Source organism: Scatophagus argus, chromosome 21 (genome assembly GCF_020382885.2).
Source record: "Scatophagus argus isolate fScaArg1 chromosome 21, fScaArg1.pri, whole genome shotgun sequence".
Classification (NCBI taxonomy): Eukaryota; Metazoa; Chordata; class Actinopteri; family Scatophagidae; genus Scatophagus; species Scatophagus argus.
The window spans coordinates 5,812,008-5,832,654 of record NC_058513.1 but is presented as its reverse complement, the minus strand read 5'-3'; the positions used below and the strand labels follow the sequence as shown (position 1 = coordinate 5,832,654).

The 20,647-nt window shown below is 41.5% G+C and overlaps 1 protein-coding gene across 7 annotated transcripts in view; it reads right to left on the bottom strand.

Annotated features, from left to right (window-relative positions):
* mrtfab (myocardin related transcription factor Ab) overlaps nt 1-20,308 on the bottom strand; it is a 40,106-nt gene extending 19,798 nt beyond the window's left edge. For 3 of the 7 annotated variants that reach the window (XM_046376473.1, XM_046376474.1, XM_046376471.1), the window contains exons 1-3: nt 20,291-20,307; nt 19,768-19,832; nt 16,057-16,242 (exon numbers count right to left, since the gene is read on the bottom strand). In XM_046376473.1, the coding sequence (XP_046232429.1) occupies nt 16,057-16,242; nt 19,768-19,832; nt 20,291-20,301 (262 nt within the window). In that variant the 5' untranslated portion in view covers nt 20,302-20,307. Of the gene's footprint in view, nt 1-2,812; nt 3,535-16,056; nt 16,243-19,767; nt 19,833-20,290 lie in introns of those variants that run through there. The other 4 variants (XM_046376469.1, XM_046376470.1, XM_046376475.1 and 1 more) reach the window with 2 other exon arrangements.
* Between the last annotated feature and the right edge of the window lie 339 nt (nt 20,309-20,647).

The following is a 20,647-nucleotide window of genomic DNA, read 5'->3' as shown; positions in this document are numbered from 1 at the left end:
TTGGGCTCGACCCCTTACTTCCAGTGAAGGTAAAACTTAATGCTTCAGCATACCAAGACAATGGACAATTTTGGACAATGCTATGCTTCCAACTTTGTGGCAACAGTCTGGGGGAAGACCCTTTTCTATTCCAGCATGACTGTGTCCCAGTGCACAAGCAAAGTCCATAAAGGCATGGTTGGATGAGTTTGGTGGGGAAGAACTTGACTGGCCCACATAGAGCCCTGACCTCAACCCCACAGAACACCTTTGGGATGAACAGAGATTTTATCCAGCATCAGTGCCTGACCTCACTGTTGCGTTATTGCATAAATGGGCAAAATTCCCACAGAGACACTCCAAAACCTTGTGGAAAGCCTTTTCAGAGGAGGGGAAGCTGTTATAGCTGCAAAGCTGTCTACGCATTTAGAATGCAATGTCATATAGTGTATCTTAAATGTCTTTTAAGTCAATGTTTAATTGCTATATCACAAACAATAACAAATGCGGATCAGATCAGAACTGAGTGGAAGTAATGTCAAAAAGTATGAATATTTGTTTGGCATCAAAGAAAAGCCATAACCAGCATACATTTATTATTTTAACCTGATAAATAAACACATAACCAAATATCAAGCCTTTTAATGCAACTGATGAAGTCTCTCTCAAATAATGAGTTTATCAAGCTCAGCACAGCAATCTTGTAGCTACAAACTACATGACACAAAGTTGTGTAGCAGTTGTTTGAATTATGACATGCTAAAATAAAATTTCCAGCCTTACAGTAAAAAGACAGGGACGCACACACTGATAAAAAACCCTGAGACAACTTGGGTAACTTAACAAAAGTTAAGTTTAAGGGTCAAGGGGAGGAAGGAAGAGGACAGCAAGGTAGAGCCAAGTTGTTGCTAGCCAACTAGGCTAATCCTGCAGTGCTCATGTGTCATTAGATCTGATTAAACATGTCTGAGTTGGTCACTGTCCCCAAAGAACCCCCAGACTTGGCACAGCTAACCCAACATAGCAACATGCATGAACAGAGAACACTCTACGCCCACACTGGGTGAGGAAACGGGCACATGAAGACAGAAACAGACATGATCATACCGACACATGTCCAACATTTGGCAATGCCGTTGGAAATGTTCAAGTTGGAAGGCTTTTAAATGTTCTCCGGCATGAGCTCATCATTTGCACAGTAGCACAGTTTGATTGCATCTGTTGATCAGAGAGATGAACGCAGCGCCTGACCACAGCAAATGTTTCACACATTGGTGAGAATGGAAAGAGACTACAGGGCAGAACAATACAAGGTTAAGGCTATTTGCACCTTGGACTCGCTCCATTTTCACACTGCTGCACTGTGCTGGGAAGCCAAATGACAACAAGAAGGGTTGCAGTGAATACTAATTATTTTAAAGTTCAAGGAAGGTGAATCACATTCCCAACTCTCATGACCTTTTTTGGCTGTTCCCATCACTCTCAATAAAGCAATTCTTTAAAAAAGAAAAAAAAAGGAGGGGGGGGGGGCATGACCTAGAGGTAGAAGATTTGGGTGTGGTGGAGCGATTAAAAATGCTCATCTTTAAGTGCCTTGCTCAGGGACACATCAGCCCTTGAGCAAGGGACTTAAACACCAGTTTGCACCCTGGGCGCTTAATAGCAGCCCACTGCTCCTGTGTGTTTCAGTGCATGTAATTTGCTGGGTGTTGCATGTGTGTTCAACTAAGAATGGAAAGAAAGACAAATTCGGTGTGTGTATTTAAAAAATATATATATACTGCCATTAAAGCGATTCTTAATTCTTAATTAATTCTCTGGACCTACAGTTAGCAAAAAAGCAGACCTGGAATGACGTCTCAGCTGACAGCTGTAGTATCATGTATGCATGGTTACAGTGTCAGCTGTTGTTATGCTACTGTAAATTCCTTACAACTTCTTTCCCCCCACTTTTCTCCTGACTTCCTGAATCTTAAATCATTGCAACTTCACAAGAATGTCTTTTTTCATCTGTGGTCATACACGACTCTAACTTTTGATTTCAGTTGGTGTTATAAACAAAGTGAAGCATATTTTACTGTTGCATTGATTATAAACGATTTCAAATTAGGCTGTATCTGCAGTTTTTGATATTAATTTACTTTTGGCTGTCTTAATGTTTCACTTTCTGTGGAGGAAAATATTTTTATAAGCCCCAAAACTGTTTCTTTTTCTCTCGTTTTATCAGTAATATGCACACCCAAATACAAAAATGTGCGCATTTACATTTGATCTAGCTTTGCTTTGCTAGCAGATACAGCTGTGTCATAACTTAAAGGGTCCCTGTCGAGTTTCTGAAAAGTAGTTTCGTAGAAATGATTGTATGGGTGGCTCCTTGTTATGTTTGTTATTGTGCAAGGAGGTGATGGGATAAACATGGTTTCATGCTACTCCACAGATGTACAGGGGGCGGTAACAAGCCAAGAACGTGACAGCAATGGCAGGGAAGAAGAAAATTCCTAATAAGTTAAAAAAAAAAATGCAAATTTGCAATTGTTTTATGAGAAAGAAAATGTCTTGCTTCAGTCACGACTGAAGCAACATGTAACTTTAACACAGACAGACAGTGGTCAAGTTTACTCTATTGATCAGGTGCAAGGATGAGAACATATAACCACATCGAGTTTCCTCCTAGCGAAAATTCCAGCGAACCAAACTGCTTATCTTTAGCAAAGCCACATAAACTATTTTTATAAAGCCATAAAGCACTGATATAAGCTTGCAGACAGAGTCATATAAACACAAATCATATCAGATATCTTGTGTCTCTACTGACTGTGCACTGATCGCCCACCTTCTTTTAGGCTGTGATAGACATGTCTGTCATGATCCAACGTCAGTCCTGCCTTCTCCATGTCTTCTCGCATTGGAGGAGAGCCCGGGGGGGAGGGTTCAAAGGACAGGCAATGGTTGGTGTCCAGCATTATCATTCAGAATGTCAGAGTGGAGATCAATTATTTTGTAAACATTGAACTTCTCATTCAGAAGCGGTCCTGTTCACAACTCTCAAATGTTGGCTCTTCTGGCTGGAAAAGGAAGTAAAGACGAGTCCTGTATGTGTCAAAACTGCCCCAGCTGTCCCTTTAATTAGCTGTCCTTTCCAAGAGAGGAACGTGAATCAAATCCTTTGGAAAACTCCCATACAAGTCAAAAAGAATCTCATTTTGAACCTAAACCTGCACGGGAAAATGCTGTTACTGCCTCGCCTCTTCTCTTCCAGTGCCTCTCTCGTCTGTATCACAGTAATCGATTGGTCTGTCTCAGCTTCCCTCTCTTTCTCTTCTTCCTTCTGTTCTCTCCTTCCCTTGCAGTGGCAGCCGGCGAGTCACGACAGCACTGCTCCAGTCTGCAAAGGTTTCCAAGAGAGATGGAGGGAGGGAAATCCACAGGGCGAGTCGTGGATGAAAAGAACGGGAGAGCTGAGGGGACGAAACTAAAAAGAGGCCAGTGGCGGAGGAAGAGAGGACAGCAGTGAGCTTGCCAGAGTGCCCAGAGAGACTGCTCTGGTTGCAGCTCCTCCTGAATCTCTCTCTCTCTCGCTCTCTCTCTCTTTAAACACACACACACACACACACACAGACAGACAGAAGTAGGAGCGTTGCCGACAAAGTTCTCCTGCTCAGCTGTTGCCATTCATTCAATGTTACAGGCTGAGGGGGGCTGCCACATACAAAAACCTCCTCCCTATCCAACACATATACACAAACAGCACACAGAACCAAATCACAGCACGAAAAATGACACAATATGTTCTTTAACGCTTTCTAGACGACACAGGCTCGCTCTCAAAACCGGTGACTCAGTCGGTCTATGAGTAATTTTTATTGGACATGCTGGAAAGGGCAGTGAGTGTTTTCAGTGAAGACCTCAGCCAACATAATCGACCCTTGTCAAAGACACTTGAGTGAATCTCATACCGGGATGTGATTGATTGATACACAATCACCACAGTAAAATTGTGAAATGTTTTTTTGTTTGAACACTCTGTCTTTTACGAAAGGCATCTCGCTCAGACAAGGACTCTATGAAGCATGTTTTGAGTAGGACTGAGACTTGTGTGAAGCTGGTGCATCCTAATCCTACTGGAAAACACCACCAAACTGTCTCTGGCTCCTGCAGAATGATGATAGCAAACCCCATCCCTGGACGCACCCCTGCCACCCGCCCCCGCTATGTTTTAAATAGCAAGTCCAGCTGGCCATAAGGCTATATTCAGCTTGGTATCACCTGTGCGCTCGCAGGGTAAGGTTACTTTGAGACGCACACATCGAGGCCTGCAAATATACATGTAAAGTTTTAAGCCACATTTGCTTGGACTAAATCAATATTTCATGAGGCATGACACAAAGAGAGATACATTGTTTTCATACCTTTCATCTCACTATAGCACAGAGAAGAACTGACCAATGAATAAAACAAAGGTCTGAGTGTAAGCATCAAATATGAAAACTCGGCACACAGTGTGACATCATGACTGACCACTACAGCACACTCGTATCATAAAGGTGACACACACATGACCGCAGTGCACCTGTAAACACAGGCGACACCTTGAACAAACTGTCTGTTATGAGTCTGTGATCAGAGTCCACCTGCTATTATGATTCACAGTCTGGGCAGGAAACACAGAGATGACAACACGCACTAGGATTAGGACGTTGCTGTGTGGGCTGAGCCAATCGCAGAAACACACCCATCATAAACTGACACACAGCATGCCAAACATGTTTGTTTATTTTCATCTTCATGGCTCAAAATCCTGAATCCTTTAAGATTTTCACTTCAGTTCTCCTGCAAATGCAATTTTCAGTCACTCACATTTCCATCTGTGTTTTCTACACAATACAAGACATGGGGCCCTAACTGCTATGGAATAAAAATGCTACGAGGATGTTAATTTACAGCTTAACAATAACATCTAAATTATTATATGATTATATGACAGCTATTTGATAACCGTCCTTGTTATCTTGAAAAGCAGAGGTAGGTCAGGCTAAAGCAGAAGTTTGCAGGGTAGAGAAGTGTAGAGAAGGACTTCCACAAACTAAAACTAGCACAGCAACATGCCCATAACATTATTAATTACATGCAGATATAATGTTTACCATGTCTACCATGTCTAAAATTTGCTAATTAGCACTAAAAAGAAAGTGAGGAAAATGATGGAAATTCATTAGTCTTGCAGGAATTTGGTTCAAAACCAAAGTACTGGACAAATTATTGACTTGGTGGTGGTATAGTTCACCCATAAAGACGAACGTGTCCCAAATTTAAATACATCACCCAAAACCACAAATACGAACATCATGGAGCGGGAGGAAAAGTCAGGAAATATTCCATTGTATTAGAAATCTGTTCTGCATAATGTGTATTAATAAATTATTATCAGGATGGTAACCAGTGTTTATAATGTATACTAGTGGTACTAGATGATACTTGTACTTGCTGTGTACAGTACTCTAGTCACAATCATTAAAGTAGATAGTGATGTAAACCTTTAGCAAAAAATATTAGCTGTCACTGTTTTGCCTTCTGGAACATTCCAATGAAACTATTTGGCCTCGGGCATCCTTATCTGGGTCTTTATCGGTCGCCGCAAACGTTTCTGGGAATTTAAAACAAAAACACTGCTTTTTGTACAAGCAGACAGATTATAATTACTGTATAAAGGTCTCGCCAAAGTAGTGACTCCAAGACTTCCTGTGGATGTTTAAATGAATGAAAATGTCCCCTAGAGCTTCCAACTGGTCATCATGACCTGGACCACTGGGGGCATAAACAGGAAATACATTGGTTGTTTCTCTTATAAAATGGCACTAAGTGTAACTGTGTGCAAGGCAGTACATTGTTCTTTTTGGATGATTGCCTGCCGTCACATCTCAAACATCAGACCTATACGTAAATAGTGAAATGACTCTGAAAATAAAACATGACCTCCAAATTATTATTATTATTATTATCTTCAGAAATGGAGAGGACGTAAAGTGACTACATCCCAAATATTTTTATCTTTCGACCCAGGTGGTGGAACACCAAGACCCTCTTGTCACAGAGTTTATATCCTCGAGACACAACCTGCTAAAAGCAATTACCACATCACATTCCAACAACCTTCCCATAACAATTAGTACTTTCTGCGAACCTCCCCACAGTCATCACTAACAAACAAGACTGGACAAGCGTAACTCTGGTAAACCACACAGGAAACTTCTCAGAAATCAAACTATCCATGGTTGACACTGAAAACCACAGCTGCAGCACAAGTTAAGTCCTGCATCTGATGGTCAAAACCAGATCTCAGTCAATGAACTCATCAGGCAGCAAGTGTTTTGATTGCTCACTAAAAGAATATTAACCAATGATACGCACTGAACTACATATCTGTAACATCACAGAGCAACTGTGCTGGATGCACCGACGCACAGATGGGTATATTTTGTTCAAAGAAAAAAGGTTTAAAATGCTTATATTCATAAAACTGAGGGATCAGCAAAAGGATTGTTTTATTCTGTACAGAAACTTTGCTAACATACTTGCAGTATTCAGCTCCCCAGGATTTCCTGGGTTATGAACATGTGACATTCTAGTCACAATCAAGTTTACCGACAAGACAGATGGATAAACAATGAACCAAACAAACCGACCTGCTGAGAGAATAACCAGGCCCTGTGCCAGTCTACCACAGGTCAGAGCAGCCATTAACATTCTGGCAGAGAAAACAGAAGGTGTTTTTTTTTCACTTTACTTCCTGGTCCCCCTTACTCCCCCCACCTCCTGCCAACTCTACTGTGGAATTTACCAGCACTGTTTGCATTTGGCTGTGACTCAACACTGACATCAGGCCCAAGATGTCTTACTGACATTTCTGAACTACAAAGAGTCACAGCCTGAGAAATCTAGTTGGTGATATCCGAACCAAGTCGCTCACACTGAGGACACTCATTCACTTTATTCTAAGAAGTCCAGGGTCTAAACAATATTTTATTTTATAACATGGGCACTATTCTTACATATAATGCAGCTAATAGTCCCTCATTGCACAGGAAAATGTCATGCTCTCTTCTGTGATCGCCTGGCCGCTCATGTTCGTATCTTTGTTGGACCTATTTTTAGCAATGTTTTTACGCTCCTAGATGTCACCAAATACTTTGGTGAGTACAATGTTGTCATAACCAATAGAAGAGATACCTCTTTGTTCTTTTTTATTACTAATATGTAGCCATGTTGATGTACTGATGTTTTAACATACTGTGGGGTCTTGGGTTCGAATATCAGACTCACTGTATGTATTATCTAAATTCAATGAAATCTACAGGGAAAATAAAATTTCAATAAGCTACAAAGCAAGTACATCAATATTAGCGGAGCCTTCAGAAAATATGCATACATGGATATAGAACACTAGGAAATTAAAGCCACATGAACAGTTGTATTGTTGTGGGCAAAGAAAAAAGGTACTGGGCAAAGTAACAGAGTAATTTCTACATGCTCAAAGGTTCTTTGTTAAGCAGCCGATGACCAGTCTGGAGTAGCACCTGTCAACCATTACATCTTGTCAATAAAAAGTAGTCCAACTGTGGTCTAATTGTATGCTGTTGAAGGAGAAACAAGTGCGTATGTAAGCGTTAAAGGAAAAAACGGAGGCATATCCCAGCTGGCAGCTGTTAGCATCTGGTGACAAGAACCCTCACTGTAAACCAGAATGGGGTGGGGTGGGGTGGGGGGTACAGGAGGAGGGAAGGTGAAGTTGTGCTCAGCAAATGAGATTGTCAGAGAGCATTAGAAGCTGAGAGAGAGGGGGAGAGGGAAAAACAGGGTACCAGAGCCTGAGGGTGGTGTTCCCTGTCTGGCGATGACGGCTTTGTAACAGAGTGTTACATAACTCCAACATCTGAAAATCATTTCTTATTGTAATGAACCCCATAACCTCCTGCCCCACTTACAGAGGCAACACTGCTTTCATTTCCCATCTATGACTGGCTGTCATTTCAGTCTCAAAACAACAGACTCCTGAGCATGCTGGCTGCAAAGAAAGGTGGTCAAAGCCAGTGAGGACACATGAGGGTGAATGCATGTAAGCAGCATGTGAGTGTTGTAGAAAGAGGATTTATTGGACTGGATATGAGAAAGTTTCTCTGATAATGTGTGTGTGTTCTTGCGAATGTTTTCCTTCATGTTTTAGAGGACTCTACTTCCTTCATTCTTTCTGTTACTGTGTGTAACTTCTAGCAAAATTCTGGCTGTTAATTTGCTTCAGCGACAAAACTGATGGGGTTGTTATTAGACACTGACCTTTAACGGGGACATTGGTTTCTATTTTATTTTTCATTCTGTACATAAAACTAGTAAAAAAGAATCTTTCACGCCAGGCCAGCTACACTTTTCCACATCTTTGTCCTGTATCTCTGCTTCCAAAAAGATTGTGCTATTTGCAGATCTGCTTTGTTGCTGATAAGAAGATCTGACTTTCACTCGAAGGTCTGATGTACCAGACTGATAACCTGTGCAGAATCCGTGACAGACCACCTTCGCAGGACTCAAAACTTAAAAGTTGGCTTGTTTTCACCAAGCTACCACATTACTGAAGTAGAAAACAAAGGCACAACACAACACCATTGGGAAGAGTATGAGAACTAAGATTGACTATGACGAGTTCCTAACATCCACAAGCATTTCAGTCCTGTGTTCTTTAGTCTGGTCTGACAGCTGGTACACACCAGTGGCCATGTTCTACAAGGAAGACAGTAACAAGCTGAAGACACAGGAGTTTCCCCTGGAATCTAGTGACACTGTTGATGCTGTATACAACAAAGTTTCCTGTTCGTGTCTGAGACACACAGGGTGATTCTCAAACTTACTTGGACATCAAACTAAACCATTTGGCTTTACTCCTGTCCTTCTCAAATCATAAAATACTAATGAATGCCTGAATATGTTTCCCATATGAGTTCGTCTAGAAAATGCCCATGCTGCTTCTACCTCATTCTGAATTGTCATCTGCTCATGGCTTGGTATCTGAGTCACCCTAACCAAGGAACAAAAGTCCCGTCAGCTCACAGTGACCTCTGCTACACTCATCAGCAAACAATAAGTGTGCCTCACTCAGTGTTAGAAGGTGAGTCACAGGCTAATGGCTGTTCTATTATTCAGAAACACCAGAGCGAGTTGTGTTGGAGATGAGGCACAAACTAAACAGCCAGAGGATACACTTCTTCTGTTTGTTGCCTTTTACCTGTGTGTGTGTGTTTAAGTACACATCTGAAAACCCTCATTTGCTTATTTTAAAAGTAGAGGGTTTGTAGAGGATAATGTTGGGTTGAGTTGGTTTTAAAAGCAGAGTATTAGAGTATGTTAGAAAACCACCTTTTATGATAAAAGTAAAATGTTTTCATCTCCCCCTTCACAAACGTGCTGTAGCTCTCCTGTTTGTGCTATCATGGAATGCAACTGAGAACTACTGCTGTGATTCTGAAAATCTAATTAAGGCGTAACACATGTTGAGCGTAGCGTTCAAAACATTCTGCATGAATTTTCAGCTTTAATGAGTATATGTGTGTGCTGCAGCTGGGCCCAAACCACACATCACAACATAGGCTGCATGTATCAAAACAAGTATTTAAACAAGTGTTTACGGACCTTTAAAGTCACACAGTGAAGCGTGGGGAAAACTTGTTTGCATGGTCAGCAGCTCCATACTGCATGTTTTACTGCTGTCGTGAGGATGCATGTTCCGAAGCAGTGCGGGTTATAAGATGTGTGTGCGCACGTCTGTGTGTGTGCGCGCGTCTGTAAAGATCACTGAGCTACATGAGTGGGCTTGTACCTGTGGGTGTGCAGGCTCCATGTTCCTGTTGCTACGAGCAGACTGAGGAAGCTGATAAAGCGCTTTTCTTTACCTTTAGGCTACAGATATGAACAAGGCTCTCTCACTTCTCATTATCTAACAGGAATTTACTGGATCACAAATCAGCGATGTGAGTGTGTTAGTTCTTGTTGAAATGCCGTGCTGTCAGGACACACTGTGAAAATGGAAGGCTACCAAAGCCTGTAAGTGCATGTTCAGGTCCCAACAGTGACATGAGTTGTGAAGTGTGAAGTGTGTGTGTGTGTGTGTGCTGGTGAGTCATGCGTAGTCTGTGGGTGTGTGCTTGACACACTTACTTAAACTTGCTCAGTTGCATAAATATGTTTCTGTCTGCATGTTTATTAGACTGAAAGCTGTTTACAATCACCCTAAACTACGAGATTTGGTCTCCTGATGTTTGGATTCAGTCTGTTTCACTTGTGCTGCATTTTAATACCTCCCAACACACGTTAGTGTTGTCATTATAATCGTATGCTAAGTAATAATTTTGATGTCATCAATTTAAGTCTTCAGTGTCATTTTATCACCTGGAATTGCTTTATTCCTTCTTTTCATGTTTTTGACTGTCTTGGGAACATGGAGATTATTTCACTGGCAGAGAGAAGAGGAGCCACGCAGCTGGACTGTGTTTGCTGCAGCTGTGTGTTTGGATTAGACTGAAACATAACCCCCAACCTTTCCCCATGTCCAATTTCACAGAACTTTTCATGGTCTTAGTTTTTAATTCCACTACTCTAATTTTACATGTCTTGATTCTCTTCCCTTCTGTCCATGCTTATCCCTCCTGTTGTCTTGCCATCTATCAGTCTTGCTGTCTCATTTTTCTCTCTCATTTTTTCTCTCTCCTCCTACTCTCTGCCTGACTGAGTGCTGTGGGGCCTCTGCTGCTGGCTGCCTCCCAATCTGTTACATAACAGTACTGTCAGCCTCCTTGAATCACTGCTGGGCTAGGCTAGCCTCAGCCAGGCTACATATCTTGCTATCGCATCTTAAATGCCGGCCAGCAGCAATGCATCTGTCTGTGTGGGTTCAGATTACATTAGCATTTCTAATTTCAGATGGCAAACTGATCATTTCTGGCACCTGTAAGACATTATTAATCACACTGATGGCACTTACCCTGGCATAAGCTACAGCCCACCTATTGCCATTATACCAGGGTGGGGACGAAAGAGGGACGTGATCTTTATCTCTATTTGTTTACAGTCTTGGATGATGAAATCAGACAAATCCGGAGTTTGCCAGCTCCACATTCTTCATTTAGCCACAAACTCAGAGTAACACTTTGTTCATTTAGATCACTTTCAAAAGGTATCCAATCATGCTTCCACTTTTTTCAAACACAAATTCTCATTGGTAACCTAGCTGTTATCCTGTTCAAGGATCAGTATTTCCTTTTAACAGTCATGACATTTTCTTCATTGTGATAAGAATGAAAACAGACACAACATCTTCCCGGCACTGTGTGCTATTCATACTCTGGACTAATTCATTTTAACTTCCCTGTGTTTTTGAGTCTGCAGTTTTCAATGTAAGCTTCACATTATAGCAACCAGTTGGTTTGATTAAGTGAAATCAGCTGCAGTAGTGATGCAGGAACAACAACAACAAAAAAAACAAAAAAACAAAAAACCCTGCAGACTCTCAAGCCACCTTCTAGCTTCAGCAGTAGTAGTGTGTGTTATGATCTGGAACAATCTGTTCTGACTGAAAAGAGTGGGTCATTTCCACCTAAATCTGGAGCAGAGTCTGTGACGCCTCTAACCTACTTTCCCCCTCCAGCTCAGTGAGCCTGGGCTGTTTTCTCCGTTCCTCCTTCCTCAGCTAACCTCCAGTTCTGCCAGCTGTCTGGATACTGGCCCCTGGCCTAGAGTCAGTCCTCGGGGAGCAGCGGTGCCCTGGTCAGGCAGTTAACAGCAGCACTGAGTGAAAGGGGGTGGGATGTCACATCCTGAGAAAAGCCCAATTCACTAACCACACCTTTTGACCCGCTCAACACGCTCACCCTCCCAGTTCAGCTCAGGAGGGACCCTGTAAACCTGGCCTCATTGCGCTGCCTGTTCCCTTTTGTTTTGGGGAACCTCTGAGGTAAACGCCCTGAAAACGACAGTTATGCACTACATACTGTATGGTCTTTTTGCCACTAAGTCAGATTCATGAAAGTAAAGTCTCCATCACTAAACAATCTGGTATCACCTAAAAGTTTACTACAACTCCTACTCCTGTAATACATAATACATTTTCTTTCCATTTTAGCTGCAGTTAAAATATGTTATAATAAGTTTCCAGTGAACCAGCTCGTGATCCCACATGCTACCAGGTTTTGATAGTAACTGTACATATCTCCAGAAAAAAAAACAAAGCTTAATTTAGTAAGTCCATATTTGCAACTATCAACGCAGGGCAGCCAACACATGAGACTGCAGTGTCAATACACTTAACATTTACTAACACATGCAACAGCCCATAGCACACCTGCACTCAGCAAAGATCACCTTACTTTAATTGTACCTTTCAATCACTGTCATCATTTTCAAGAAAACACACGAGGATGTGAAAGCAGAAGACTGCACAGTCAGTTGGACTTTACCTGACGGGATAGTCATATCCCTCTGCACCATGCTGAAGGGAAGCTTCACCCTCCCGGCAAGATTAGTGATTCATACTCCTGACACAAACACAATTAAGAGTGTGCAAAATGAAAAACACAACAACAGCAGAAGGCTGAAGAGAAGTCCAGGAAGAGAAAAAGCCACATTAAACCCATTTTCCCCTCACCGTCAGCTGGTACTCCACAGGTAGCAGTGCACCTCACATTCCCATTCTCTTGACTGTCTGTCTGCAAGTGTGTGCACGCCCCGGCAGAGAGGGCGTGTGCAGGTCTGTGCGTCTGTCCCTTACTGCTCCTCGGTTAACAACAAGGTCCACCCGATGGTTTTCGATCTCTGCACTACATCTCACTCCTGTTCTGATGGACTTCTTGAAAAATACTAACTTTTGGTCACTCCTTTACACCCTCTCATTCAGTTTGGAAGTAAAAAAAAAACAAAACAAAACAAACAAACAAAAAAAAAACAAGCTGGTGCCAAGCCTCATGAAAGCCTCAAGAAAAAGTAACACGTCCCCTCTTTTCTTGCTTTCCATTTTCCCTCGCTTTCCTTCAGTTCCCTCACTGAAAAGTTATGCAATACTAAAATTTCAGACATGACCTCCCCCTCCTCTCTTCTCCCCTTTCCTCCTCCTCCTCCTATTTCTGCCGCTGCAACCCACACTCGCACACCCAAACTAGCTCCTCAAAATTTTGAATGATCTCAGCCACTTTATCATAGCGTGACCTTCCCTTGTTTGCTGTGCAACTATTCAGAGGCAAATTTGTGACTGGGAAGACAGGAAATGGGAATTCCAAGACCTTTCTGTTGTCAGCATTTCTATCTTGAATCGAAGCTGATTTTCTCACTCACACACACACACACACATATATACACATATACACATTAGTGCATGTGGACCTAAAACATCTGTCTCTGGTCCTCATCCTGAAAAACACCTTTCTCTATATATACACACACATACACGTATATCAATAAATCTCCCTGTGTTTGTTGATGACAGAGGAAGGAACCTTGTGCAATAAACTTATTGCATAACCTGTTGTCAGCGATAAAGCACAGATAAGCTTTACTATGAGGGCATTCCACTCTGTTTTCAATGCCACAAATGTACACAGTCACATGCAACACATCTTTTCAGTCCCCTGAAAGCATCTTCATGTAAGACAAGCTACAGCAGTGCCTGCAGCAACATGTCTGCTTCTGGCTAGCAGAATGAAGTGTTTAAGGAACAGGCCAACAAGAGCAAGGGTTGTTTAAATTTGGGAGTGGTGTCCTAAGGCTGTGTGAGCCTTTGTGTGTTTCTGTGAGGTAAACATGGTCCTGTAACTTCTTGTCACAGGACTATTCTTAAACATTTCTGAAATGATGTAAACATTGCTTGAAATATTGTTCATGAACCATAAATAAAGTTTCGGCTCTTTTGATTACCTCTATTGTAGTCTAGTGTATGGTTAATGTTCACTGTACTGTACCTTAACTTCTTTTATTACCATTGAGTTTTATTGGATATGTTATTTATTCCACAGTGCCACTGTTCGAACCTCCTAAAGATGATAAATCATTTACTGGTCCAGCTTTGGCTAATCTGCCTCTCCTGACAAATTAAGAGTTAACCAACTGTGTCTCCATGAAACCAGGAGACCCAACACCTAGCTGGGAACAATAGCCAATGTAGCTGACTTTTCAGATAACGCAAGGTGTGTGTATGTGTACGTAACATTTACCCTATAACAGCTCTGATCGGTGTTGTGATATCTCTCCTTATCCAACAGACGGTACCTGGCTTGGTGGCAGAACAATTTGTAAGCTTTGTTTTACTGAAGACATTGCGTAGCACATGCCAAAGTGCACCTACTTTTATGAGCCGGCAATTGTATGATCTAAAACTGAGGGTTCACAGCTTACCTTTAGCTGAGCTTGGTCAGTTGAGAAAGATGCTTTCTGATCTCACATGGTTCTACATAGTTGTAAGTCAACCAAAATGCTTGTTTTGATGTTTTTTCCAAGCCAGTTGTGGTGTGGTTTTTTTTAGATGTCATGACGCAATGGGAACTTACAACAGGAAACAATTTCGAACCAGGTTTTAAGGGTATAAGGACACAGATGTTTATATTTTTAAGCAACAGTTAAAACAAAAAAAACAAACAAACAAAAAACCCATAAACATAAACCATGGACTAACTGTGATCTAAACTAATGATTGTCCACCACCTGCTGTTCAAAGATAGTGAGTTCACAAGGCAAGTTAACCAGTACCGCATCTTACAGCAAGACAATTCAATTTGCATACATACCTTCATTTATTATATACAGAAAAGGCATCAAATGCACACATTTGTGAAGCCAGAATGAAATGTTTGGCATTACTGCTGGAAAATGACTATAAATGACAGATCAATTATTCAGTTCAGCTCCATGTGGCCATATTCAGTTATTATTTCTTATTATAAAGGTTATTATACTTAACTTACAAAGACTTGAGTTGAATTTATTTAAACCTTTGACCAAAAACTCATGTTAGCCATGTTAACAAAACCCAGTCCAATAAACACACCATATCACTGCTTGTAACTTTCCTTTATAAGCTATTGTGTACTTGTAACCTGGCTGCGTGAACCTAAACAAACCAAACAGATAAATGCAGCAAAGTCAACTTTTCCACCATGATTCAAGCTGATGGAAGCTGCTGCTGCATGTCATGTTGCACAGAGAGCCAAGTGCTCTAAGCTCTAGGCTAACTCCAGACACCTAAAGGCCCACAGGGTCTTACCCCGCAATCATGCAGCACATTCTAACCTACTGTAACAGGAGGCTAGCACAGAGGAGCAAGCCAGTAAGGTACAGCAGCTTCTTCACTCCCTTCCTTTTTGTAGACTTGACCGCACACAGCCTTGAACACACACACACACACACAACTATGCACTTAAACCCCCACGTCTCACCCTCTACGGTGAGGTAAGCTCTCCGCTAACAAATGAACTAGACGTTTAGACACATCTGACATTTAACTTGTGTTGCTTGGATAAGTGCCTTTCCACGACTTTCTGCTTAGCCTCAACTTACATAACATATTCTGCGTGTGCCTTTCAGTTGGGAGGAATTTATGTTGGATATAGGCCACCTCTGTGAAGGATGAGTAGTGCTCCAACAAAATATTCAAGCAAGAGTGTTTCCTGATAATGTCTGTGGAGTGATGTGTTGCCACTAAATTCACCCAGGAGCTCAAGCGAAAAATTGTATGGGACACTGGGTTAAGACAGACCACTGAATGACACCCCTTTTGCAAGAACAGATTAACCTGCTGAGAAGCAAACTAGACAGGTAGTGTCTTTCCTGCTCCTCGCCAGATGATGGCTAATGAAGAAGCACAATATTGTTTGACCACCAAATAAAGACTAGGGAAGAAGGTGAGTGTGGACCAGAGACCATTTTACTCGCAATGCAATGTATTTTACTTGCATGGTTGCTCAGATGACCAGAGTATCCAAAACCAAATACCAAAAGGTGGGATTAAATGCAGTGACTGATGTAGTAAAAAGTATGTTTGCAACATGGTCTCACCATTCTTTCTCTCCTGCAGAGGCACTGGGTCGGGCGCAGGCTGGAGGGACAGCTCCTGAAGCTCACTGGCCACTGCCTCGCTCTGTGGGCTCGGGACCAAGCCTGATGTCCCCGTGACTTCCATGCTGCTGGGACTCAGCTCCTCCCTTTTCTGTAGGTGTAGCGTTGCCAGGGTGATGGAGAGACCTGTAGTAAAAATAGGACATTAACAGTTTGATGACTCATCAAAAGATGTGAAGTTAGACCAACAGCTACCAAGAATAAACTGGATTTGTTAATTTTAAGGTCAGTAATACTTCACTTGTTCTTTGCACAAAATAAAATGCTAAAAAAAAAAACCAAAAAATCATCCAGCACATGCTGTGGAATTTGGTTTAGCTTTTCTGAATATCTCATTTCGAACATGAGTGTAGCATTTCATAATCTTTAGGGCTTCAGACTCAGAAGACTTCAGCACTGATGCAGAGGTGACATTTTATTATCTGACAGGTAAGCAGCTTATGATCTTGCTATTGAGCACATAAGCTCCCTGGCTAGTGTTGATGCAAAATAGCAAATATCAGGTCATCACAGCACCACAGTCAATAACATTTTACAGGCACCATAATTTATTTTCATTGTATGGTGCCTTCCCAGTCATTTGCCAGTTCATGGAAAAATGAAAGAGATGTTACTAGGAAAATAAGCTGTTGCATCTAATTCCATCTTAAGCAGTGTGCCCCCACCACCACACTTGTTTCATTTACCTCAGAAACCTTTCCCAGGATGGGTTGGTTCTATCAGTTCATCAGTAAAAAAGTGACAAGTATTTAGAGATTTACCACATCAGATCGTGTATATTGGCCAATCAGAGTTGAGTACTGAACACAGCCATGATATTAAAAAAAGACAAATGATACCTGGGGCACATTTACAGGCCTCCACTAGTCAAAAAGCCAGTCCCAGGAAACTGAATGCATCTCTTTTCCTCTCTGACTGTCTCCCTCACAGACATACACAAACAACTGGGGCAAGAAGAAGAATGCAAGGCTGTAGGCTAGAGGATTCAATCAGCCATCATGGAAGAATTTGCATGTTTAAGCTTTTGCAACTGTTGCTGTGGCCGTTGTTTTACAAAGACTTTTTTACTCTTTCATGAATTTTTTTTCTCCTTCTTAACAACCTCAAAGCGATTTCCATACATTCAACACATCTAACAACTTGTCCTCAGAGATGTGTATATTTGTGACAGTGTGTGTTCAGTGTTGCATCTGGCTACAAGACAAAATTCCCCCATTTGGGAGTGAACTTAAAGTAAAGCTGAAGTTGAGTTGAATGTTGAGATGGGGCTTACTGTGAAAAGCTTGACTTTACTGAGCCTAACAACCTGAATCAGAGTTAAATGGCCTCAAAACAGAGACTTAAAGAGAAGGTTTAAGCACATTTTACACATACATATGTGATGACAAAAGTATTGAAAGGAATATACTAAATTACACTACACTAAATCAATGTACGTGTGCAAGAGCCAACAAGGCCAACAACAAAATACATGTTTTGCATTTAGTTTAGCTTCGGCTACTTGGCTTTTACGAGCAACATAACACCTTTCCTGCAATGTTTAAATACCCTTGTATGCAAAATCAAACATAAGCTGAGACTCAAAACAATGAACTGTACTCAACTCTTTTTTGATTTTGAGAGATCAAATTCTTTATGTCTTAAATAGACATTTTAAAACAATAGCATATTTTAAAAAAATGTAATACTAGAACTGAATTACCACCCCACACTATTTAAATACATTAAAATGCCACCAATTGTGTACAAACATTGATGTAGTAATGAGTGACTGCTTGGGAGGAACACTGCGTTTCAGACTGGCAGGTACATCTGTAATACAAACTGGTTAAGCTGAGTGAAGCACAACATGAGCATAAGCCTGATCACAAACATGTCTGAGATCGGACCAGCTTTCAGTTACCTGTATCCATTGTAACCCAAGTCAAATTTATTTACACCTGCTTTGTAGAACAGATTTTCCTGATTTACAGGAGCAAGCCCTGTGTAACTGGTTCTGTTCCTTCATGAAACACTCCTCTGGGCTGAACAGGCCCTGTAACTCGGGCAGCACATCACCAATGGTTGGCCTGCCACTGTGCTGTGTGTTGAGCTCTCTCTCTGTCTCTCTCTGCAAATATGTGTTTCCTAGCCGTGGGGTTCTGATGGGGGTTCTGTCATTGCTGCATAGCGAGCCTGAAAACAATGAGGTAGTGTTGTCTGAGATGTCACTCTTCTCTCTCACAATCAAATACCACTGCACACATGTCTGATTAGCAGCACACAAACCGCACTAAGTTTGCATTTGATGTTGCTGGCCTCAGGATATCTGCAAGTTTTATCGTACCAAATTTAACACTTAAGACCTTTTTCAACGCTTGTTTGAATAGAACATAGTTCTTTTTTCAAACTGAAACAGAGGTTAGAATATCTGCAGACATATCAAAACACAGTGGGCTGGGCTCCCTACAGTCAATATTTTGAATTTTGTGCTTTTAAAGCAGGATTAAAGAGAATACATAAGAAGGATTTCTCATGTCTGGCATGTAGGACAGGGTATCATTTGAACTATTTCGATACCAGTGCAAATACTATACCTGATACCTTAGATATCAATACAAAAATAATATTTTTCATACCTTATGTCAGAATGTAAAAGTTCTAACAAAACAAATATCATTGCATAAGTCTTAGAAATCTTTGACCACCCATGTAACATCACCTGATATCCTCCAATCAAGGCCATTACATCGTCGTGACAGCATCAGTGAGCGAATTCTTGTGTATGTCTGCTATCTAACTCACACACTCCCAAGAGGAGCTCTATCTCAGCAGCAAAAGCCTGCAGACATGTGTTTAGCATGCACATTTTAGCCTGTTCATAGTACAATCGTGAAATCACATGTTACTGGTGTTAACAGTCAAACAGGTCTCGCTCAGGGAGTGACAAGCCTTTCCAATCAGACTGAGAAAAATGGTTTGGAAAGAGAAGGATACAGAATAACAGTGAAATTCAGCAGTGCTAAAAAGCAGTATTGATTAAAAAAATATAAGGTCAAACTGCTGCATTGTGGCAAAACTAATTTCTGGAGAGAAATTAGCCTGTGCCCTCACTAACACTGAATAATGCATTACTAGCAACCACAGTAGGACACATCATTTAATTGAAAACAGTGCAAGCTAATGCAATGTGATGAGCAAAACGATGTTTGTAGCGGCTTCAAGACAACATATGGTCTCCGTCATTGAGATGCTTATCTCCAGACAACAAGACACCAGAATGTTATGTGTGGTTTTATATCTTTACAGTGTAAATAGTGAGGCTTCACAGGCGGACTTTAAAGTGACCTGGATATTATTATACAACAACATCAGTTGCTTCATCCCCACTTTCCCAAGAGAGAGCTGCTGTTCTAACATGCAGCGTATACTATTCTTGAGCAATGCAACGAAGAGAGACGCAAAGTACTACAGCATTCCTCTCTTCACGCCCACACTAGCCTTTCAGATGCAAATCGCAACACATCCCGGCAGCTGATCTGTTTCACCATCATACACGAAAACATTACCAAGAATTAAAACACATTTTCAGTTATCTGCACCAAGGTAAAGGATGTGGTTCCCATCTTTCCTGTCACAAACTAGGCTTGATGAACTCGGCATGTTGCTTACCTGTATTACTAAATCTTGAAGGGGGGTTTTCCCATTTCAGCAGGACAGAGCTTTGAATGGTTCTGCTGAAAAAAAAGCAAAGGTAAAGCTTCAATAGAGTAGGACTGATATCTTGATATCTCGTTCCTTGAGAAACCCTTTACTCTATTGTAAAGGGTTTCTAATTCTAAGCCTGTTTTGATATTAAGCAGCAGTATCAGTGTAACCAGCACGTGCTTAAGGCCACTATGGTGTAAAAGAGCTTAAAAAGAATCATCAAAACTGATAACATATGCGGGACGAATCCACGGTGCCTGAGGCCTCTCCACACATGTCATGGGGCAGCACCCTACAGCTGTCACTGTCAAAAACACAGACCTGCTAAGCTATTGTTAGCTTGTCTGGGTGGGAGATACCCAGAACAATATAAACGCAGATTTAAGCGAAGTTTCTGAGTAAAATCGCAAACGAATGACATAATGAACGTGGAATACTATATAGCTAGTGTAAGACACTTATTGCTAGCGCAGGCTACATATCAAACCTGGTCGGCATCCCTGTTGACTGCAGACAGTCAGACACCCCAACTTAGCTAGCCACTGTTAGCATGCTATTTCTGCCAGCCATTAACTCTAACCACTAGCTAGCTGTTTAGCGTAGTTCCTGTCTGTCAGGTTGCGGTTTTACCTGATGGAGACGCTAGCCAGTGTCGTAAAGATATCTATTTAATTTATGTATTATTGCTTACTTTTCATGGTCGCCACTTGTGCGTTGTGTCAATAAGGATAAACGGCTTTGGCATCACACTACCACTTCCGAATCACAAAGGAAACTTTAACCGGAAAACCCTCCTCTGCCTGGGACGCACAGACCCACTTCCTTCACAACACCTTTCTAACCA